The sequence below is a fragment of the Notothenia rossii genome, assembly GCF_949606895.1.
Source record: "Notothenia rossii genome assembly, chromosome: 4".
In the NCBI taxonomy this organism is placed as follows: domain Eukaryota; kingdom Metazoa; phylum Chordata; class Actinopteri; order Perciformes; family Nototheniidae; genus Notothenia; species Notothenia rossii.
In genome coordinates, this window is record NC_136902.1 from 73,168,135 (window position 1) to 73,193,257 (window position 25,123).

Here is a 25,123-nt window from a genome sequence, read left to right on the forward strand (position 1 = left end):
CCTTTACATATGCACACTTTTACAGTCACAGTGCACCATGCTTAATGTGATACATTTCTCTGCCAAGCACAATCTGGCTACCTTCTACCTAGTCTTCCTCCTTTTACCCTGTTTTTGAACAACCAGTGAAAAGATGTGATATTACATTCCTAAGAAAACTGCAAAGCTTCCAAAAGACCTTAGTTTTAAAATTAACACATTCTCAGACAATACAGAGATGCAAACATGTGTGAGATAGCTTAAAGGCATGACTCATGACCTTGATTTTAACTTTTTTTTTACTCACCATCAAATGTTTTGGTCAAAATAATTTATATATTTCATTAGTTTTCCATGGACACACGCAGGCTACCAAAATCTGAGCCATTTCAGATGGAAGCCCACTTGATACTTTATCTGTTCACTTAACTCCTTAAATACCTGCCCTCTATATATCCGTGTAACAATACAGTATGTAAAGCAGTAGTCATTTATTGCACTCTGTGCCATTGCATTTCATTCTTTACTCCCTCTGTGTTGACAATGTCAAAATAATTCAAAGAGTTATGAACTCTTCTTTCACAAGTAAACAAAAGAGAAAGCTTTCAGCATAAAAGAAAGAATTGGTAGCTTTTGCCGGCAGGCAATGATGCATGTGCTGTCACTGTACCATATGTTTTATTGCCTTTGATGGTATGCCACCTGTCTCGTCCTAGCTTTGAAAGATTCTTTATCAACTTACTTCCCTATTCACTGCTGCTACTTTTGTGACAGTGAGGGAATATAAAGAGAGTAGAAGAAACAAAGCTGTGGGGTTGTCGCTGTGATTGAGATGTTGGCTTGGAACCTAATCCCAGGTATTGTTCTTTGATGCTTTGTTGTTAAACCACCAATTTGCTAATGGAGGGGAAATTAAACATTCCTTTCTCTGACTGAAAAGATGTCCTCTTACTATACATCATAGATCAGAAGAGTGCAATTGAACAAACATCTTCAGAAAATTAGGTAAATTGATAGAAAATCAATGTTAATTTACTGCGAAAATCCCACTCTTATAATTATAAACATCAAACAAAGCAGACATTTTATGTAGAAGAAAAGCAATAGCATAACAGAGGGAAGCTGAGATAGGTCCATTAAGGTGTATGAGTAATGTATACCGAAAGCCTCAACCGTCATCAGAATAATTACTTCCCGTAGATCTGGCAGTTGCCTTAAACCCACTCACAGTTGCAAATTCATTTTGTTTTAAGTTTCTTCTGCAAAAAAAACAGTCAGCAAAAATACACTAGGTCTTCAGACTACAGTATAATGAGGCCCACATTGCTGATAAATATAGAAACAAGACTAGGAAGGAAGCTTACCCAAAATTGGCCTTTATGAATAATGATAGTTTAGTGACTAAACCTACGCATTGTCAGAGAAGGCCAACCAGCCTGCCATCGAGTAAACAGTGATGAGTAAGTGGTTTGCAATTTGTAACAATCTCAAAGCACCACCATATTCTCACATATATATCCCAATTACACTCAGCTGCAGTTGTATAACAAGATACATCAGTTTCAGAGTTATCAGGACTCTCAGAATGTGTGTTAAGCAGGTGTTTGACACTCTGGCACTCTTGAATAAAAAAAAAAGGGTAAAGACCAGTTTGTGTCCAGCAGTAAAACGACCGCCAGAACGAAAGTAAGATCAGATCAAAAAGTAGAGAGAGCATGAAGGCAGTTAGATGAGGTTCCTGTTGTTGAGCTTTCTGAAGGAGTTGTGTGCTTGTATGTATGATTCAACAACACATGTGACTGAAGACAGTCACTTAGGGATCCCAGTGACATATCGTACCTGTGATCTGCCCATGTTCTGAGAACTGTCAACATAGGCCCTTGATGGCTCAAGTAACTGTCATGTCAGATGCAGTGTGTTACAGTATGCACATACAGCCCCCAGACATCTCCAGGCCCTTCATTATAGCCGGCCTCATCCATCAGGATGGATTCCTCTATATTACGTTCGGCAGGTTGAATCATCTCTATGGGAGCAGCCGTCACAGCCCACTGCCTCCTGGGGTAAATGTCATCTCTAACATTAGGAAGGAGACTGGTAGGAGCCTCCAACACCTTCTTGCACTCACATCATCACAGTCGTCGCGTCGCCCACAGCGCAGCTGAGCTGTAGAAACTGATCGGGGTGTAAGTGAGAGAGTGAATGTGTCGTAGCGCCAACATATATCTATGTGTGTCTTTGTGCCTACGTGCATTTTGGTCGTGTGTCTGTGCTAACGGCTGTCTATCTGCGGTTATATGAAATCCTTATAAATGAGATAATCATATATGAACTTGCTGCTCACACATGGAGCAATGTGCTCTCTAATGAGCCCTCCTGCCAGGCACACCCTTACAGCTCACCCGAAGCTTGTGTTGAACTCCAACAATATGATTTCATCAGGGATGGACTGAACTCCTTAGAGAAAGTCAGGGTTTCTGTTCCCCCTTTGTCCCCTCCTACCATCTGCCAAGATTGAAGAAAAGACCTGGAGACATGTTTGAAGACTAAATAAAAGAGGTGAAAGGTTAAAATGGCTGCTCTGTATCCCTTGCCAAAGTTTTATTCGAAAGTAAGCAATTATGTTAATTCTTTTTTTTACAAATAAAGCTTTTATGCTTTACATTTGCTTATAGGGCAAACCCAGCAGGTGTCTATCTGTCTAACACACTCATTATTATCCTTAAAGAGAAGGAGTGAGGATCATTTTGGTGGATCAAAATGACCTTATTTTCTGATATGAGACATAGAAAGAGAAAGGAGACAAACACAGAATTGGGACTAACTCTGGTGGGAGGGGGGACCTCAAAACGGACATCGTGCCTGGGCCGACCGGAAATTCTTATAGGTGCTGACACTGTGTAATATGATATCTCGGCAGATAGCACCTTGCCTGAGCTGTCTTGAAAGTACAATTGATTCTTCATATAGATACAGTACAAATAATAAAATGTTGCTTTGACCGTAACTTGGACAAGACTGGGCAAGCCAGCTGGAGTTATAGGCATTGTCTTTGACTTGCAATTAAAAGGTTTAAAACAATTGGGTGATGGCTGTAGTTGTTCATTCCACCGGTGAAGACACCAATGGTGTTATCTTGGACTGGAGACTGTAAATTATGAAGAATTTATGTAAACACATTTTCCCTCTTCTCAGCAGTGTGCAGAAGAGATACGCAGTGCTTAGTGCTGAAGGTTAGAGTCCCTCTTTTCCTCTCTGTACTGCCTCCAGCACACCCAGTCAGACCGACCATAATCACTGTCATTTTGGTTGGCACAGTCCCAGGCACATGTCCATGTAATTGCTCACAGAGAGAATTGTGTAATATTATGCAGAGCCTGGAAAGAATATACTGTAAGAATATTACATATGCTTTTCAAATGCTGGCAATACTGGCAGCTGAAGGACACACATTGGGGTTGCTCAATCTGGAAATTGGAAATTGGAAAAAATGAAAACAAAAAAGCATAGTTTGGACCCCTGCTCTATGGGTGCATTTAGTGTCCCACTTTCATATGAAACCGAATGTACGTAGAAAAAGCAGGAATGTTTCCTAATCCAACATAACACAGCTACTTTTCAATATCGAAACATGGACATGTCTTTTGTATATTTATCATGTTTTGCCCTTCTATGCTTATAATTCTGCAAATGTCTAGATAAACAGTATGTACCAAAGTGAAAGCACCTTAGTAACCATAGTTGAGTATTGGAAAAGACTGTATAACTCACATAAAGGGATTACTCAAGATTAATGTTACTATACTTCCTTTAAAATGGTTAGGGGATATAGAGAACAGCAGCTAATATGAGAATGTCCTTTTTCTTAGGGGATAATTGAAGGACAACTCAATCACTGGGGCCCACCTTGATTTGTCAAGCTTTCTAAAAATCCCTAATGAGTAGGCGTTCCCAGAAATTAAGTGAAAGAGGTAATGATAGACAGCAGCTCAGAGAAGTGATGACAAGGAGCATATGAAGAGAGGACAGCAGTCAAGAAACTTGAAAAAGTGAAGAGAGACTGTGAAATGACTTTAGGGATCTGAGTGATAGACAATGGAGGGAAACCTTAGGGACAAATAAAAGAGGAAATATTAAGATCTGACCACATTAATTGCTAAACAAAGCTTTTGTAATCCTTATTTTTAACATTTTTTGTCATTAGGATTGGGTTAAAACAACTGATATTCTCTGGTAAATGTTTTTTTCAAACTGGAATGTGCAGATGTGGCTTCTACATTTTCATAGGTCTTAATCTTTGTTTTAAATAGTTTTTACCTGCCTTATGGGAAACACTGACACATTATCACCTTACCAGCTCGTTACCATACATTTATCAATTTGCACATCAGATGCAGTGCCATATCATAATTAGTTTGGGTTGTAGTTAAACTGATCACTCGGCTTCAGGGGAACAACAGTAAAAAAATATATTAAATTACTTGTTTTTATTTTCAGGAAGGAAGAACCTTTTTCGAACTTTGATCCATTGTAGTTCGATTATTGCTTGAGACACCTGAATATTTAATGTTGTTAAGAAATTGGTCATATTTAAAGCCCATATTTTTGATAAGCTTAAAGGTAAGGTAGGTAATTCACTTCAGAAACACTTTTTGTTTTATTCCATGGAATACTCCTAACATCCCGATAGCAATGAATACATTAAATGCTTTGACAATAAATATATACAAATATTTCATCTGTGGAAGCCGTGGCGCTGTAAAAAGCAAGTCCTGCCCCGGCCCGCGGCAGATCATTTGATGGCCTACCTGCCTGTCAGCCTTCCATCTCGTGCACAAACTTATCTCGTGCCCTCATTGGTCATGTGCGCGTTCGTTTGTGTTGGAGGAGGGGCAGATTTTTTTCGGTTGTGTATTTTCAAATTCTAGCGCACTCGAGCTGGTTTCTCCATTCTTACCTACCCTAACTTTAAAATAATCCTTAAATCAGTATTCAAAGATGGGCTTTCCATAACCCCATGTGGTATGATTAATTTACCTACGGCTAAACAAGAGGAAAATGAATATTTCCAGCCAACAACCAGAAGCTTTAGTGTTCTCTTCCTTTAGAAGCACAGCATCACATAATAACCCCATTATCTGTCCTTTTTGCTCCCTTATCCTGATTCCTGTCTTGATACCCTCACAGATCTGATAACCACCGTGTCAAACTCAATTTAGTTTTCAGTATTATGTTTTTAGAGCTCCTCAGAGATTAGATCTCCTGCTGGTTGGAGGCCTGGCCCCTTGTTTTCTCCTCCTAGAGCACTATCTGCACCGCAGTCCCCTGTAATAACTGTTTGTTGTGTGATCGCTTTGTTTCTGTAAATTGGATTGCAGCTCTTTTAAGCGTGCTCTGCTATGTTGTGTAGTTTGGGGTTCTATCCTGATAAAGCTGTAAGCTTTTTTATAATGACCTGTGGCTCAGGCTTTTGAATAAATGCCATGATAAATAGATTAGATACTCTAGCAGAAATAGCAGTAATGATCTTGTTTTTCAGGGAGTTAAAGGATTATCTAATGGTATTAGGGTACTGAAAACATCTGTGTAAGCATCAGCCCGTACATGCTGCCTCATGTCTCTCTATTTACTCATTCCTGGCAGATGTTCAATGACTGCAGTTAAACTGTTATATTTCACTGGGGGGATCGGCTCCTATTTGCTCTGTGCAAAACATGCAACACAGTGTTCCTGTGTCACTATGACATAGAAGTATGGTGAAAAAAGTAGGGGTCATCAAATGGAAGATGTACACAATGATATAATCGCTGGAGGTCATTGAATCCTTCTTTGCAGTGCCCCTTGCCAGGGGAGCAATCTGTGTGGATATTTTTATGTTATGTTTGCACAAAGCAGATTATCAATATCAGATTTGCTAATATTAAAAACCCAGCCCCAAACAGCTCATCCGTCTGCCCTCTACTCCTTGACATTACTGTATGTCTTCTTCTTTTCTACCTTTTTATTTCTGTAGAAAGCACTTTTCATGCTCTCTTTCAAATCACTTCTCTTATTTTACCTCTGTATAATCTCCCCCTCAACACGATCTCTTCCATTGAACTTTAATTGTCCTCCTTTCTTTCTGATTGAATCATTTCTCTCCTCATTTACCTTAACTGAATGAATTTAAGGAAGAAATAATGACGTTCATCTCAGCTGCTGAGCTGCCCTACCAGCTGTGGGAGAAGCCTCTTTTCCTGGGCCAATCTGCTGTGACCTGTGCCAATGCCCACTCACAGACAGACTGATGGGGGCAGATGTTTGAAATGTATTGGAATACAAGATGAGCCTTTGCCAGTGTAGGAAATGATTCATACATGTATTTTATGTACAGGGAAAGGTGAGATTGTGTCCTTCACTGAGTGTGCTTGTGTGAGTGCATAGTTAGACTTTAATGATACGTCTGCCCACAGTGTGTGAGAGTGGCCACAGAGAACAGGGATGCTGCACCTGTGCCTGCACTGCTGACAAGCATGTCACTTTGTTTCCGATGAGAACAGTCTGCTGCCTCTGTTTTTATTAGATTTTAGATGTAGAATCATCACTGGCCCATGGATAGACTTCCTATCTTCTAATCTAGTGTACTGCAATCGTTCTCTTAGACAAGGTAACAACACAGACTTTTGCGATAAGAATAGACCCTCTGGACTAGTTTAGTTCTTATGGCCAGTATATTCAGTCGGTTGAGTCAAGGTACATTACTCTCCTGCTGCACAATGATTATTCACATCATTCAAATGCTTTCACATTAACATGCACACAGGTTGTATAAGTATGTATACTTGTGCTGCATCTCTGTTATGGCTTACAACTGCACAGTTATGTTCCTACATTAATCAGCATGAAATGTATTACAACTTGTAATTGTTGACTTTGCCTTGATCATTTCAATACTATATTCCAGCTCAATTGAAAGCAGTATTTAAAGCGTTTTTCTTTCATTATGAGGAACGGTTAAGAAGTTATACATTCTTTTAAAGAGGAACCAACTGGAACAGACCAGTCTTTTTTAGATATTTCATGTTTCACAAATAAGCACAGGAGCAACTACAAATATAATCTAACTATGCCCAAACCAGTTTGGCACATCCAATTCTCTTTATTTGTGGTGATCAAAAAGCTCAAATCAGCTAAAATGCAAAAGTGGAGTGAGGATCTCTAAGGACCCTCTATGTAACAACAGTTCAAAGCCAACATGTGGCCAAATGTAATGGTACAAAGCTACAGCATTAAGAATCCTGTTTATGACTACCTTCACAATAATTTTTAGTTTGCTTATTGACTAAATAAAAGCACTACTGGTTTAGCAAGTTGTGGATATCCTACTCATATGGAAATGCAACTGCGAGTCCTTCAACAGAAATATAGAGAAACTCATATGAATTAGGGAACAACTGCTTTTAGCTGATTCCAAATAACTTTTTTTTTTGTAAATACAAAAGTCAAATAACCAGCAACCTCACAAAACATGTGTTTTGACATGTGTTTTGGGCCAATATTTTGGAATCTAAATTTAAATTGATAAAAGTATGAAGTGAAGAAATGTTGGACATACATGGATGTAAACTGCAGCTTGACTTTTTGGCATATAACACCAGGTGGTAATGGTTTAAACTTTATAGAGCTTAATTTAAAAACCCTTCTTGGATGCTAGGTTTGTCTTTGCCATAGCTTCTGCCCATATTCCTCGCTGCGGCTATATTGCTATTGTCTCTGCCACCTTCATCTCTGGATGGTTGGCATGAAACAAAGTTGACACAGACACACAACATCACAATTCCCGTAAACTGCAAAATACAGAGGGCTTTCCCTGTTGTGATAGAATTAATCAGCATTGTGTGAACTTGTTTGGCATGACTTGAATTGAACAGATGTTCATTTATATGTAAAAGTCCCGCTCTGCAGCTTTAAAGCAACAAACAAAAATAAGTATATCAAACCCAGATGTCAATCGTATTAATGTGAAATGAAATCTCAGACCACACTGTTTACAGCAAATTTTAGCTAGTTCTCTACCATATGCTTTCCTGTAAGATGCCTTATTATAATATGCTTGAGGAAGATCCTGAACCCTCTTGCTGATATGCAGAAAAGTCTGTTATACATATTTTTATCATTTAATCTTAAACATTTACCATATATCAATGTATGTGAGCCAAGATCCAGCATGGATGGCCTGACATGTAAACAAACACATGGCACTGCCGTTTATTGTAAAATACAATATTGAGGATGCTAAGATATTCTGGAGATCTTCCCAGCATGCACTCAGTGAGAGGCGGTGAAACAGTCTGGATAGATTTCCAATCCATCGGGGTCAACATATTCACGATCTTCTTTGGCAATTTAGAGACAGAAAACCATTTGCATGTGAGCCCCTGGAGGAAACCCACAAACCCACGGGGAAAACGTGCGGTCTTAAAATAGAAAGAGCTTTGGCTGAAGATTAAAACCAGAACTATCTTTTGTGAGAGGACAGTGATGACTACCAAGCTGCTGCCAGAAAAACACTTGGTTGGTTTCTGGTTTTCCCTGTAATAACTTTACATAATTTATGACTTAATTAGATGGAAAATGCTAATCAGGTTTGAAAATTACACTTAGGTAGCATAAAAGTACTGTGATGACCCCAAGTGATGCAGACCTTGGAACCTGGATAGCTTAACAAAGCTCTAGTCATTTTCTCACCCAGATTGCACTTGGCCAATAAAATAAACAGTGCCAAAAAATCACATCAGCAGGGAAATAAAGAAGCCTCCAATGTGCCAATTGGATCGGCCCACCTAATGATGGCAGATGGAAAGTTTAACTGTCGCCAGTTTTTATTTAATTGTTCAAGCTTGTGGAGCATTCACAGGCCCTCCAAGCAAATGCATGTCAAGCAACACTAAAGCAGCTTGTTGTTCTTCTTAAATGGGTTTGATTGCACCCCACCTATCATAATAGTGAAGCATCAGAATCATTAGAGTGTGTTAACACTGCAGTGCTTCCCTAACATTAGGAGACCAGAAGGGAAACATTCAGGTTCGGAAATCCAGCATGACACTTAATTTCCCATTCTGCCTTGTCCTTGAGCAAAGCACTTAACATAGTCTCTGGGTCACTTGGGATGGGGAAGGACAAGAAAAAAAGCATATAAGAACCAAAGCCTAAAAAACATTATGCCCATTGTAGTGCTATTCAATATGTACAAAATCAAATATCACAATATTATTTATATTGATGTCTTACAGTGTTTACATGTTTATGACTTTAGATGTGTGTTTTTATGCAGAATTGTATCTACTGTAACTAAGTCAATAAGTCATCTTACTTTCATTTTGTGTCACTGTAAACTTTAGGATCTTTGGTCATTATTATTACCTATGATTTGTTTGTCATAACAATTCTAGCTACAGTTTTAGATACAGCTAATGTTGATGGTTAAGAAAATAAAAAACAATGACTTGCAATTATACATCTTGAGGGCATTTCCACTTACACAATGACAAAGATATGCCATTTGAAATAAACTGCTTCAAACATAACTAACAAGATATACACATTGTTTTTTGAAACATGAATAGTTTCTTGGCAAATTAATACGCGTTTAGCTTTGACATAGCTCCATTTGTTTGACCTTGGGAATATCTGACAAAATAATGTTTGAGTTATGGATCATTAATGTAGATCTTAATGTTTCAAATGTGAATGACTGTTTGTTGTAATTCAGTCTTTCCACTTACCTGAAGAAATCATCTTAAACTAGCATTAATGTCCCCCCCAACCTAATACGCTGACTCTCAAAAACACAACTGGACATTTCTATGCAGAAAAATAGAACAATAAAAACTTGTAAAACTCATCATCTATTGTATTGTTCAGCCAGACAAAGAGTTACAGAGAATACTGTTTTCCAGGTTAAGGATCATTATAAGAACCTTTTTTGAACTGTCCTTTTTTACATATATTGATAGACCCAAGAGAAAACCTGCTCCTCAACTAGTGTTTGCAGCATGGCAGGACAGTGGTCTTAAAGCAGAGATTCTGATCGGTTGGCAGTTTCTCACACATATTGAGCTATATGCTAAAGAGGTCATTAACTAGCGCTGTTATGGAGTTCACAAGCTTCTCTGACATCTTAATTAGATCTTAATGACGTTTCAGTTGGAATGGCTGAACTGAGTACCCTGAGATGAGGCAAACCCAGCGCTGATACACTGAAGGAATCCAGAAAGTGACTTACACCAGAGATTAGTGCGAGCTGGAAAGGGGCGAAAAGGAAGAGCAGTAGAGGAGATGTAGAGAGGAATGAATGGGAAGCTACTGGAGGGAACGTACGCTCTACCAACCAATCGGATGGTATTTCTAAGGAGATGCGTAGCTTGTGCTTTTAGAAAAGACTGATACACTTTTCATTCTATAATTCTCTCTCATACGACCTTTCATTCTGTCTTCCCTCTTTTCCTCTCTCCCAGTGGGATATAGGTCTATACGTTGCCCAGTAATTACTCTGCCGATGTCCCAGTAGCATCACATGTCTCTTGTGGGCTTTTTAATCGGATCCTTAGCATTTATTACCATGAAATCTCAGAGTTCTCACCCTGAGAATTGCTGGATATGAACTGCAGTGCCAATAGAGATCCATTGATAACGTTATTTCTGGCCGATAGCTGGCTGATTAGATACAATCATTTTCAGTGTTGTGTTTTGCATTGTAGATGCTCTGCTGTGGATTGCATGGAATAACCTCTCTTTTTTCGTTGTGGGCAGGCTGTATATTTTTAGCTGAAATGTTCGTGCACGTTTATGCAACTCCAAACAAAATCAGTGGAATGTGATGAAAGAACAATGGACTGCGGGGAATGAGCAAACTAGTGCACCAATACACAATCCTCAAACACCTCGTGTGATTATATCATTTTTACTAACCCATAATTACCTTCCTGCTGCCGGCTGCATTCGCATGTGTACGCAGTACAAAGAGACACACACTGACGGCATTAAAACCTTGACAAGAGAGAGGGTAATTGATTCAAATCTTCAAATATTTATTTACCACACGAGTTGCCCTGTCTATGTTTCCCTGGGCTCAGCTGGCCTGCACTACCCTTCACTGAAGCACAGCGAGTAGAGGAGAAGGGACAGGGAACTAGAGATGGAGAAACCAAATGCCAAATGTGGGGACGATGATGTGGAGGCCAGAGAGAGTTCAAACCAGAGATTACATCAGAGCAAATAAAGGAGGAGAGGCTAAATAGAAAACTCTGTCTGAAGCCCCTTGCGAGGAGCAGACTGAGGAATAAACAGAGAGAGTGGATGTCCGTTGAAAGATTGGGCAGCAGGAGACACATTACTATGAGTCTGTTGATTGTTCTGTGTGCAGTCATGTCTTTTTATCACTTTGCTCCTCTCCTCAAGTCCTCTGTCTCATCTTTATTTGACCCCTTCTGTCTAGCCTAAATCTGTCAGAAGACAGCCACAAAATGTTGCAACAACCACCCCCTCGTCAACCCATATTCCCCCCCTACAATGCCTCAAGCTTCTGTTCATTTGCACATCCTCCCTGTAACTCTCAGCCTTTATTCATTTTACTCAGCTTTTAAGGGTTTACTTAGCATTTGATTCGCCCATAAAGGGCAATAAAAGAAATAACTTGTTTTTCTGTAGTGGGATCGGCAACTCATTCTAACAGATCTGGGTCCACAGATGCAAGTGTAATTTGGTAGTTTCCTTCTCAAGAAGGCCATGAAAAAAAGATTCTATTACAGCCGCAAAGTGGAACATTAGGCTCGCACGGGAAGTGTTACGCTCTCGCAACCTACTTGTGGCATAAAGCATCTACTATTTTATTTTAATGTGGCAAACACTAACTGGTGCATGTTTCTCTAGTTCCCTGGCAGGTGTGCAGTAAATCAATGCCACAGATAGTGTAAGCCAAGGCCCATATTAGGGCCCAATCCCAAACCACCCCCTACACCCTACCCCTACACACTACCCCTCCGTTTGCGCGTTCACGCGGAGGGTCCGCCACATTAAGTGCTGTTCCAAAGCAACGAGTGTGGAGCGGTGTGGAGGGGGAGTGGGCTATCAAGCCCTCAAACAGTGAGTCTGCAGCAGTGCTGACTTGAGACCGGTCTCTACCTGACCAGAGTCACGCTGTGTGTGTCCGTCAGGAAACAAGCTGTTAACAAATAGTTCCAGCAAACATCCACTGATAAACTGCGATGTTAACAACCTCATGATAACCTCATATGTTTTAACTTAGGATCATACCTGTGTTTAGTCTAGAAAAAGGTAAATGTGTGCATTTTATTATAAAGTTGTGTATATTTACAGACTGTTGCAAAAACTAAGAAGCTTATAAAAATCAGGTTTAAAACTAAAAGAGTTTTACAAAAAAGTAACACAATTAAAGATGTTTGGAGTTTATTTTAATTATTAATTTACATTTTTTGTCTAAGAGCTGCTGATTTGAAACCGTTGTTACATACAGTTACGGCATTTCCTGTTTCTGCTGGAGAGAGGGGAGGCCGTCCCAAAGCTTGCCGCTGTATTTACTCCCTCCATCTGACAGGAGGGAGCCTCATTGAGCTGCGAGTGTCACTCCACGGAGTTCACTACGTCACAGAGGGGGAGTGTGTAGGTGTAGGGCGTGGTTTGGGATTGGGCCAAACTCTAATCTGCCTTTGTGCACCAGTCATTCCCTTCCTACTGCTTCTTCCTTTTGTGTAGCCTCCTTTCTGTGGTCAGGCTGTCTAGTAAAGCACTGCCAGGCGAGGGTTAATAGGTCATCAGACAGCTTGTGCCGCACTCGGGCCTTTGGCTGCCGGTCATGAGGAGCAGAGGAATAGCAGTGTGTCACTCTGATAAGCTGTGAGTCACTCATTGACTGACAACGCTGTCAGATTCCATAAAGTGTACTCTATCTGAAGCAAGTGAATAGGGATCGATCTCATTCAGCTCTCTCGTAATCACACTGTGCCGGGCATGCTATGGTATTGATCGCCATGGTAACGAACAACAGGATGTGCATATGGTCCGTGACTGCAACGATTAGTGTCTCCATGTGTGTACTTCCCAGGTTTACGGAGGCAGATACCATCGTGATGGGGGACGTCACATACGGGGCCTGCTGTGTGGACGACTTCACCGCCAGAGCGCTGGGAGCCGATTTCATGGTGCACTACGGCCACAGTTGTCTAAGTGAGTCCCTTTACCTGCCTGTGTGCATGTTTGTCTGTCTCTCCGTCACTCTGCATGTAGGATTATACCACCCAGAGGAACAAGCACCAAGGACTCCCAGCTCCTTGGTGTGGGCTGCACCACAAAGAAGTCAGATACAGGCCGAGCTATCGATCAAAGGAAAACGTAACTAGTTAGTGAAGCCCGCCTAGCTCTAGCATAGGAGGCATATCAGACCTTTGGAGCCCGGACATCACATTTACCCTGCGGATCAATAGGGAACATGCATTAGTGCCGTCCTTTGAAAACCTCAAGCAGTTCTTGAGGACCTTCAAACCCTGCAGTCTGTCTCTTGCGTAACATGGGAGGAAATGCTAAATCAATAGTTTTGATATATCCCTGCCAGAACAATCTCCCCTCTCCCAAATACCAGAACTGACCAACAGAATGTTAAATCACCGAAACACTGTGTTCTCTTTGTGTTGGTGTCTGTGTTTCTGTTTGTTTTATTTGTTTGCTTGTTTGTCTGTAAGTGTGTGCACTTTCGCTTCTTGATATTTGTGAAAGAATGATTTGATTGAATTGTTGTAAGTCTACAAAAGAGATAATATGTGTACACATTCTCATTTACACCAAACCAGCAGCGATGAAGGCACCAAAGATCAATTCATCTTGAATTCAGATATTAATTGATAGAAGAGATTTTCAAAGGAATGTCGTGACCTGCCGATTGTCAGTGTTTGGTGTGTATGGGTTTGTGTGTGAGTGTGTTCCTGACCTTCATCATTCAATCATGAGGACATCATCTGCACTGTTGCTAGAGATGTCAGATACCTGTGAGAGATTAAATACACAGTGTTCTGAGCAACTCACAGTGAACTCCTGCACCTTTTCATTTCTTCTGCAGTATCTGCTTTTGTGAATATTGGTGCAATCTCATATTTTGTCCTCATAAAGCTCCTCCATCTACTGCAGGGCAATATGGACAACATCATAAAACCATGCTCTTTTTTTTTTTTTAAAGTAATAGAAATGCTTGCTGATATGAATGATGGGAATTGTATTCAACATTATTAAAATGTACATTTTTAAAAACATATTGTTTTACAACATTTCTGACAGAACAAAAAACAGAAAAAAAGTGATGGCTAGCGAGGGAGGAGAAACTATTAAATTACACTTGTTTTGTGTATATTTACTGGATTGGAAAAAGTGCCTGGAGATGAAGAAGCCCTTTTCAGAAGCCAGGCTGGCTGCCATACATGTTAGCATAACTAAACCATCTTACACATCAAAAGCAGGTGCTCACTATTTTAGTGGCATGAGTCATTCAAATATAGCTTCAAGGCAACACTTATCCAAGGTGGCAACATTTGTTAGAGATGTGTACTAGCATGACGCTAAGATATAACAGGCAAGGTAACACTTCCCTTATGACCAATCATCATGGGGCTTAAAGACCTGTTTTTTAACCACATAGCAACCATAATAAAACAACACTTTTTTTGATTCAGTGCAAACAGAAATATTTGCATTAGAGTGAAGTATAAGCAGAATTTGGATACGTCAAAGGTAGTACTTCCACAGATTGGACATAAATCAGTTCAGACACCAACTTGCTGTATTATTCATAAAGTTGTCCACTAGTAGAATATAAAATGAAAGATGTTTGTACATATTGATCTGTTAACAATCCACTTGTAAATAAGCTACTATCCCATTATGTCCAACCTTTTCTTACTTGCTAAGAATCTACTTGCATATTTGTTTACATGGGTGCTAATAAGCTGCTGTGCTGAGTGACCTTATGGCTATAACACACAGATGAACAAGACCACTAGGGTGACGATAGGGCAAGTGAGTCCTGTCAATCTCATTGATCGAGTCTCTTAATTGGATAGCCTAAGTGCTCTCGGCCTACCATGCTAATGTGAGCACAGATCGATGTCCCTTTTCTTTGCCCTTTACGCTTTCAGAGTGCCTATAAACAAGCAACAGACAGTTGTTAGTTTCAGTCTGTTTTTTTACTCCACTCCTCCAGTCCTTTTAAGTCTCATGATATATTTAACTCCTTGGTTTCTCACCAAACATGTGGCCTGCAGCAAAGCGCACCTTTTTAAATCCCTTCCTTCCATCTCTGCTGAGCACATTCATCACTTCTCTTGCCAGCTAATTGACAACCCACCCCCCATCTCCTTCAAACACGCACACAGTATCCTGTTACTTTTTCCTCTCCTCTATCCATGCCCTATCTTTTGGAATGTATACACTAAGTTATTAGATGTACTACCCCCTCTCACAAATTGAATTTCAGGGTTTTCCAGCTTACTATCAATGGCATTTCCCAATCCCCCTCCTGGTTTCCATCCAATCTACCTTCAATCTTTTGTACGTACGTATATCTCACAGATCTGCTGCCGCTCCCTGTCCTCCCATTTCTATTCACCCTCTTTTTCTTCTTTGCTTCACCATCTCTCGCTCTAATGTTGCTTTAATCGAGGCCATCAAGTGAGCTGCACTCACTCGTAAAACATTTGCACCATAATGGGCCATTTGCTTAATCATAACAAAAAAAGTCCCCTTGCCCCTGATCTGCAAATGAAATGTAACACAAGAGGAAGAATAATTAAGATGATCAACGTAGAGGATAATTCTTAGTCCTTTCCCCCCATTATCTTGGACTGTCGCCTACTTTTTTCAGCATCTAACTCGACACGTCTCCAGTTACCTCTCGGAGGCCCGGGGGGCGTAGTAAATGGCCTGTGAAATTAATGGCATTAATAGTAATTGCATGTGTCCCTCTCCTTCCCTAAATAATTGAGGCATTTGCATCAGTTCTTGCGTGTGCTGGAGACTCATGCAGAATAAGTTTCAGTTATATCACACCTGCTGAGATCTATATATGTGCCTTTACTGTGTTTTTGTACAGCTGTATCACTGGACATGTACTGCGTGTTAATGTTTGAACCACCATCAATAGTGTATATACCGCAGGCTTACCTGACATAACGGACTCAATTATTCATCTGTCTTTCTTTTGTCTTCTTTCCCCTACAGTCCCCATAGACTCCACAGCAGGTATTAAGATGCTGTATGTGTTTGTGGATATCCAGATGGACAATGCGCACTTCATGGACACGGTCAAGTTCAACTTCCCTCCCGGAAAATCTCTGGCACTCGTCAGCACTATTCAGTTTGTGGCAGCACTGCAGGTGATCAAGCACAGGCTCCTGATTGTGTGTATGTGTTCATGATTGTGTCACACAGCTAAAGTATAGGAATTCTTACCTGATGTGATGGTAATAAATAGCTTGTGTGTATTTTCATTCCCCCCCCCATGTATTTTTGTATGTACAGGATAGGAACACCTTCTGTGCATTTGTACAGCATCCTTTATATGTTACATGGCCTTTATGAACAAGCTTGCAATCCACACTTAAGCTCAGTTCAAGTGTGGGTTTGAGAAACCCGGCATCAGTTATTTTGGATTGAAAGGAGGCAATGAACTCGGAAGGCTCTCAGTTCAGCGTCGTGCTCAGCTCTGCTCTTTACATAAGCAGTGGCAGCAGCTATAGTATTAAGCTTGAACATCTATTCTCCAGGCCCGCTGCCACTCTCTTCTATAATGCATTCTGCTGCGTTCCTTCGTTGTGTTGAACCAACACCACTTTCACCAATGTAATCACCGTTATTTTTACACCACGTTCTGCCCATGTGGGTTATATTATATGTTGGGGTGCTTGAGTGCATCCATGCGTACATATACAATATATCTCAGTGTTTGTGTATTGTATGCATTTGAGCCTCCATCTTACTTGTGTGTGTGTGTGTGTGTGTGTGTGTGTGTGTGTGTGTGTGTGTGTGTGTGTGTGTGTGTGTGTGTGTGTGTGTGTGTGTGTGTGTGTGTGTGTGTGTGTGTGTGTGTGTGTGTGTGTGTGTGTGTGTGTGTGTGTGTGTGTGTGTGTGTGTGTGTGTGTGTGTGTGTGTGTGCTTGTTGAGGTCTCACAGTTTGGGCGGGAGAAGATGGGAGGTCACCCGTATTCCCTGTAGACTTTCTTAAATTAGCCTTCTATCGATTCATTTGTCTTTCCACCTCCATGCACACTAACTCGTGTTTTTCATGTTATTGTTTGTTCTCTTACCCACGTTGCTGAAACTAATCTTTTATGTTTGGAAAATGAATGTGCTCTCTATTCACTTACATTGTTGATTTTGTTTTTGTATGATATGCCATACATTAGGGTAAATGTGCGGTTTAACTGAAACAAGACAAATCTAATTCCTCATTAATCCAATTCTTCATGCTATTAAGTGCCTGTATTTATGCACATATATATAGCATATTCAATTGTATAATGTTCCTGCATTTGATGACTCTTTCAATTTGTGCCATAAGATGAAAAAGAAAAACTGATTAGGCTATAAACACTTTTGACTGGTCTTATTGCGTGGTTTCTGTTTAACTATTAACTTCGAATGATGTGTAAGAGTCATGAATGGTTTGAGTCTTTACCTAATGGCTCTAATTTTGAAAAGGCTTTCAAACCTCTACATCTCTAAATATCCTTTCCTCTCCTTGTTTTATTCTGCAGGCTGTGAGTGCAGCCCTCAAACCAGAGTATGATGTGCTGGTCCCACAGTGTCGACCTCTGTCACCGGGAGAAATTCTGGGCTGTACGTCCCCTCGCTTGGACCGTCAAGTCAATGCCATAATGTAAGCAACTTCTCTTCCTGTCTCCCGCCTCAGAGTTTCAGCCAAGTCCTGTCCCTTCTTACCACTAGTTAGCAGAAATATCCAGATAATCAAAGACATCCATCCCCCGGAAAACCCTCCCCACCTTCTGGTGCCATAAATACCCCTGCACACCTAAGTGACATGAGAGGTAATTAGTATCACACCAGCCACAGCAGACATAGGTTCATGTGACATCTAGCTGTTTCTGAGTGCTTCAGATCAGGCTTCTATTATATCCAGCCAGAAACAGCCAGGTGCTGATCCAGAACGGCAGGGCTAAAAATACCCTCACGCTGTGCAAAGCATTGAATTGTGTAAAGCCAGAAAGACAAGGCCACTTTTGGCTCTTTCAAACCAACTGCAGCGCCTCCGCACCCTAGCCAATTTTCTGAGTTTGAAAGGAATGTTTTCACAGAGTAGGCCACCTACTGTGGCAAGTTCATGGCGAGAATTGATAAACCATGCAACATGTCCTCATTTGTCAACATGTTTTTCAGTTTTTTGGATTGCCAGTTTAAACATCCTCTCCATTTCCTCTAAAGGGGAAGAAGATAAGGCTTCTAATAGACTAGCTCTTTAGTCTTTTTGCATCAACATAAACTCCATGCATATGAGAGATGTCAAAGTGATGCTTATCCTCCCAGTACTGCAAACAGGAGAGTGCTCTGGCAAAGCAACATGTTCAGAAAACAACACCTCCGCAGCCACTTTGTCTTTGCATCTGGTGCAGCTCAACAGTAGAGAGAATCCTCTGCCTTGTGGTGCACAGTGAGTTGAAGTAACTCCCCGGGTAAAATAAGGTCTCGGTGCATCACCCGGTATGTCTTATCTGCACACATCTGGTGTCAGTCCATGTGATTAAAGCCTCCCAGTGCATAAGATTAAAATGGCTACACAAGGACAAGCGTTGCTATATGCATAAGCCTGGCCCTATGGGAGACAAAAGTGGTGTGTGTGTCTTTCTTTGTGTGTGTGAAAGAAGTGGACGGGTTAGGGTTTCCACCTCCTGATCCCAAGTGGTTTGTCTTTGATGTGTGAGTAGTGGTGTGTAGTGGTTTGCTGCTAAGGAGAATCAGTTAAACTGAGAGTTGATTCATTTTTTTTGTCTCAATCTCTTTTGATTTGACATTTGTTGGCATTATGGATCAAACATGTTCCCGCATCAAATAGTTACATGTATATAATAGAATATAAACGACATGAATTTAAAAGAAAAGTATTAAAAAAACTATAAAACGCAACCTAAACCTGGAAGACATGTTTTATTAAGCTGTGAAAATGCATCCAAATCTTAATTACTGTCTAATAGTGTGCTATTAACAAGCTTCCTTTCACCTTAATAGATCACTATTAAGGTATTGACATCATTGATTATGCACTGTCTCTAAGAACAGCAGCAGAGAACAAGGTTTGGTTTATCACCTTTAATGGTACCCTAACCTCTTATTTAACATCGTTTTTTTACATACATTAATTAGGTGTAAGTGCTCAAAGAAAATGTCGAGCTACTTCACCATTATGCAGATCGAGTTGGTGTTCTAGTGTCTGAGGCCAATCTTCAAGCTCTAAAGTTTAGTCTGTTCTTTTCTATAATGAATAAATGTATACTATTTTCAGAAGCTGTTTTGAAACGAGCCATGATCAGTCTAACGTTTATATTTGCTGCCTCTGCTGTAGCTCTCATTCGTAATATAATAATATATAGATGCGATTGTGAGGATACAGTGTTGCATAATGCATTACCATTAGAGAGCACTTTTGCAAAGAATAATAGAATATGGACGGTGATCGTAGGGAGAGCGAGAGTTGAGTACACCAGCCTCTTAAAGCTACAGGAAGCTGAGGACAACCTTGGCTATAGTGCACCAGATTCATTGTGTACTTATCTATAACAAGTGCCTTGGATGTTGCTCAGCAAAGGACAAGAAAAAGGCTATTTTCGAGGTCATTGTTGTGACACGCACCGTGAGACATACATGTGGGCTTTCTCACAAACACATTTGAAAGTCAAGTCTTGGATAGAAATGTCTCCAGGTAGGCTGCATGGCAAACCACCCACAGCTTCATGCTGCTCTAAACGCTGACCAATTAGTGGATTTAATTGCATATCCTGTTCCATTAGGCCAACTGAGACTGACAAGTACAGCTATGAGTTCAACCCGAGCCCTCTCACAGTATCAGCAGGATTCTTCTCAATCTGACCCTGAGAGGGATGAATATATGAGTGTTTTGCCTGAGCTTGTGTTTTCAGCATCCTGCATGCCTCCGGTTTGTGAACTCTGCTTCTGCTCGGGCTCTGGTGAATCCCCAGCACCAGACCCTGGGTTAATTGGAGGGGCTTGCATTCTCTTTAAACAGCATGCTCCCATCGTTGGGGTCATGTCCCAGTAGAGCAGAGATGGGCAGGACCTCCACCCCAGCCTCAGGCCCTCTGCCTGGTAACACTTTGGTCTTCAGTTAAAAGGCTGCAGAATGGATGGAATGAATTTTAAAAGAGCGCAAGAGAGAAAGCTAGAAAGAGAGAATGGGAATGAAAGGCCAGTATTTATTCTGGTTGTGCATTGCATGTTATTGTCTACATGGGGTCTTTTACACAAATAACGTCTCTTACCTCCAACACCGATTTGCTCTTTTTTTTTCTATAGTTATCTTGGCGATGGAAGATTTCACCTGGAGTCAATTATGATCGCCAACCCAGAAATCCCTGCCTACAGGTATAAACAAACTTAAATAACTTTTGCTCAATATTTGTTATTTCACTGCAAAAATATTGTACAAAATGTTCATTGTGGTCAATTTGCATTACAGCTAATAAGTAATCTAACAGCAAAGGTGGTAAACTAAGGAGAAAGCTTGGCCATTCCACAAGTAAAATAATGTGATCACCTCCTTAGATCCCCGTAAAATATGTTATGCATAGAAAAGGATTGTTCACATTAAATAATCCTTTGTATTCAGGATCACTCAGCTTTTCGCAGTGTCATGATAACATTTGGTGAGGATTACATTCATTTTTTGATGAGGTCTTGTTTGTATGCAAAGCTTGATTGTGCCGTTATAGACATACGCACTGCTGCAAAGATCACAGGTCTCTCTCATAAACAAGATTCTAATCTCAAGTCTACTCCTTGTACCGGAGAGAAGGAGATTAGATGCTCAGAAATACCTCCATTTCTCCTAAGATACACTAACTCTGGTCATACTTGATGGCTTTTCATGATTGGATTTTTTCATCTTTTTTTGCATTCCTATCCTCAGGATAGATAAATGAAGAACAGTTCTTAATGGCTATGATATGGTTTGTCTGTTTATGCTTCTACACATCTTCCATTTACTTTAGTGTCTTTGCCTTTTCTTGTCTGTGTTTGTCCGTAGATATGACCCCTACAGTAAAGTATTTTCCAGGGAGTACTATGACCACGAAGCCATGCGTGCCTTAAGGCTCCAGGCTATTGATAAGGCTAGATCGGCCCAGAGATGGGGCTTGATCATGGGCACGCTGGGGCGGCAGGGCAGCCCTAAAGTCATGGAGGTAAGCATCTGCATTTTCATTTTGACTCTCTGCATGTACTGAGGCTACTTTTATATCAAAGTCAGTTTCTCTGACAAGTCGTTGGGAATCATGAAATACTGAAAGGACAAGCAGTCTTCACACTCAGAGCCTGTTATTTACACATTCAGAACAATGCAGCCAGACAGCCATAGCAAAGCCTATCATTGTTCTCACTGTTGGCCTCTTTGGCTGTATTGAAGTGTTAATCCCAGGGATTTAGATTTTAAGCATATTTTATTATCGATTTAGCAGTGATAATGAAAAATAATCATAAGTCAATGTTTAAAAGGTTAACAAATATTGTATAAAATCTGTTCATTAGTGGAAGTTGTGGTTCTTTTAATTGACGTTGTTTTCCTTGCACAATTCTAGTACATTAGAAATTCAAATCAAAAATTAATTAGTTTGACTCCAAATTGCTAATCCTGATTTGAAAGTGCCAATCAGAACAATGTGTGGACGCTGATGCTGGTCCATTATTGTGTTGAGTGAAAAACTGAAAAAACTCTATATAACAATTTTTCCTTTCTTACATTCCCACTTTAGCTCTTATGTTATTTGTGTTGTACTGTTGTAGATTCAACTTTGATATTAACTATGCCTTTCTTATATTTATGTTTTTATTTATTCATAAAATACATACATATTCTATTTTGTATTAGTTTATTTAGCCGTGAATCAATGAACATTGAGTTGGCCAAGGGGCTTCTTTGTTTTTTATCTTAGTTCATCTTAAAAACATAATCCTGTCTCTATGCTTGGTTAGTTGCACGGACATCGTAGATATAACAGTTTTTAAAACAAATCCACAACAAGGTTTTGTCACTCAGCACACGTTCTTAGACCTATTGATGCATGTCTCCTGATAGTAAATATTCAGACTTCAGACTTTAAGTTAACATTGGTGTACAGTAAAACTATATGGCCAATAGAGAGTGAAACATTTGATTTTAGGGTGGAAGGAGAGGATAGATTGAAAAAATCTACTAAAATGAATAAAAATACCCACCAACTCTTCCATAGCGATCTGTTGAGATGAAATAATACAGTGTCAGATAATCTCTCAAGTAAAGAGACAGAGCTATCTCTGATAAGAGCACAGTTGTAGAAATGGCTCATGATACTCCCAAGGACAGTGGATATCAGCAAATCCCATACCTTTATCTCAGCAATGGAACATTTATGAGATTTCTTCACTTGGTTTGGCTGCAACTCTGAACAACACCTCATTCCAAGTACCAATACCCACAACTTTATAGGCAGCAACAGCAAGGCAGGAGAGTTCCTTGAACAGGATCATCTGTTTCATATATTGATATGTTATATAACGCATACTGTCTGGGCTTCTACACAAGGGGCACGATTAAACTCAATCTGAGGAAGTCAAGTGGGACCAGATCCACATGGGCCTACTGTCTGTGGTGTAAGGTCTGGGGTGAGGAGATTTAACATCTGTAAGGTACTCTGGAAAGAGCCCGTTGAGGTAGTTGCGCCTACTAAAGCAGACTATTCCAAAATTGGAAGGAGGTAGACCAAGAATTTTCTCGACGGCTTACATTTTGAAGATAAATCGATTGACATGGATGAGGAAAACAATATTTCTGCTACAGTAGCTTGCTTATTTTGCTATCACCAACCAGTAAACTGTGTCAGAAAACAGAAGGATTGACATATGAAGCTTAGTAGGCGGACGTCATGGGCTTTGTGATCTGTGACATATAATTTGATTTTCTTTAGTTTAAAACCCTTGATAGAATTATGTTTCTTGTTTGTTTTGCAAACCTAATCATTGGCCCTTTTATCTAATTTCTTGTTCTTCTTAGCATCTGGAGTCAAAGCTCGAATCCTTGGGAAAGCCCTTCACTCGAGTGCTCCTGTCTGAGATTTTCCCGGGAAAGCTGGATCTGATGCAAGATATAGATGCGTGAGTATTAAGATGCACATATACTTCAACAATAATACAATACTAGGTGGCAGAAGCCAGACATTTAGGTATTTTCTCTGACAACACTTACAGCGCTTTTGAGTGTTGTTGTTAAAACAATTGAAGAACCGTTGATACAGTGTATTAGTTTTTTGTTTTCCTTTTTTACATACCATAGCCTTCACCAGCCTGAATGTGTGGATTACTTGTATTGTCTTCCTCCCATTACTTCTTGTTCGTGCACAGCACTTCTCCCTTTGGCTCATTGTTATCATGATTTGCAATTTCTTAACAATGGCTGTGTTTCTTTGTTTTAAACAATGAATCATTTATCTTTCAAATCACTGACGCTGGCAGAGCTGTTATGATCAGTAGTCACCTCGAAGTTGCAATCAACAACTTTTGAAATGTATTCTTTATGCATCATTGCACACATAACTTGGGATTCAGCATCATTTGCAAGTCCACACTGTTACAAGGAGCTGACACAAAGAAGTCTGGAGTTTATGCCTTCATAAACACTATTTGCATTCAAGTCTTGCTGAGGTTCCATTGTTTTAACTTTGTAACAAAACCAAAGAGTTCGGCATGATTCACTTGGATGCTTGATACAAATTGTCAGTTTTGACACAGGGGGCAAAGAGAGCAGAGTTTAATACTTAAATAATGCGCTTAGTGAACACTTTGAACTTATTTAGGTTCAAGGTGCAAGGCTTTTATTAGTCATACGTACATAGCTACAGTGTAGTTATGACGATGAACATCTTAGGTCACAGGCTCCTCCAACAGTGCAGCACAATAACAGAAAAACAGCAAATAGTGAAATAAGAAAAATAGTGAAATAAGAAAAATAGTGAAATAAGAAAAATAGTATAGTCTGTAATAACTGTAAACATGCGTTTGTCCGTTTTCTTTAGCTTGAGACTCTAAATTGTTTTATTTCAAACACCTTACCATGACTCCGAAAATATGTAAAAATTCTGGACCCAAGGAAATTGTGAACCCATCACAAATAATTAACACAATATTTAATTATTACTTTGAGATGTGCTACATGAAGGGGTAATGTGGAAGATATGGGCAGATTTTTTGTTTAAAACGCGCAAAAAATGTACTAACATTATTAACAGAATGTGATGGGTGTATAGTGCTGTCAAAGCAATTTACGAGTTCTGTCGAAGAGAAAATCTACTAAATGAGCATGCTTAACAATCTGTTCTGTCTTGTAATACCACTTGTACTAGGGCTGCACGATATTGAAAAAAACTGACATTGCGATATATTTTTTCCCCCTGCGATATATATTGCGTTTTTTTAACTATATTTAGCCGGATGAAGGATCTTAGTCACGGACGTCTGGATCTTAACTGGTTGACTCATCATACCTTAAGTCATGATCTAACATGTCATGATAATGCATGTTGCTTACCCTCAAATAAGGGGGTTCATCTGTGAATGAAGAAGAGAAGAACCTTTTTGTATCCAAAATAGTTCCAGATGGCAGATGTTGCTTTTCTTTTTGGAAGTGAATCTTCATTCTCGCCGGTATTGTCCTCCTGTGCCTCGCTCATTTTTCACCGGTGTTTTGATGGTCTGCAAAGTAGCAGGGCGGGGCCTGCTGTGATCTGATCCAGAATTATTGTGATTGGTGGTCTGTCACTCACTCAAGTACCCCTGACATGAGAGCCGCGCAAGTTTCCCTTTTGTAGCAAGCAGCAAAATAATTGTA

General features: G+C 40.0%; 1 protein-coding gene across 2 annotated transcripts in view; it reads left to right on the forward strand.

Annotated features, from left to right (window-relative positions):
• The window catches only part of dph1 (diphthamide biosynthesis 1), a 66,363-nt gene that overhangs the window by 30,373 nt on the left and 10,867 nt on the right, over nucleotides 1–25,123 (forward strand). For both annotated transcript variants that reach the window (XM_079674675.1, XM_079674676.1), the window contains exons 4-9: nucleotides 13,082–13,203; nucleotides 16,240–16,394; nucleotides 17,775–17,896; nucleotides 20,563–20,631; nucleotides 21,293–21,449; nucleotides 23,294–23,394. In XM_079674675.1, coding sequence (XP_079530801.1) covers nucleotides 13,082–13,203; nucleotides 16,240–16,394; nucleotides 17,775–17,896; nucleotides 20,563–20,631; nucleotides 21,293–21,449; nucleotides 23,294–23,394 — 726 coding nt within the window. The remainder of the gene's footprint in view (nucleotides 1–13,081; nucleotides 13,204–16,239; nucleotides 16,395–17,774; nucleotides 17,897–20,562; nucleotides 20,632–21,292; nucleotides 21,450–23,293; nucleotides 23,395–25,123) is intronic.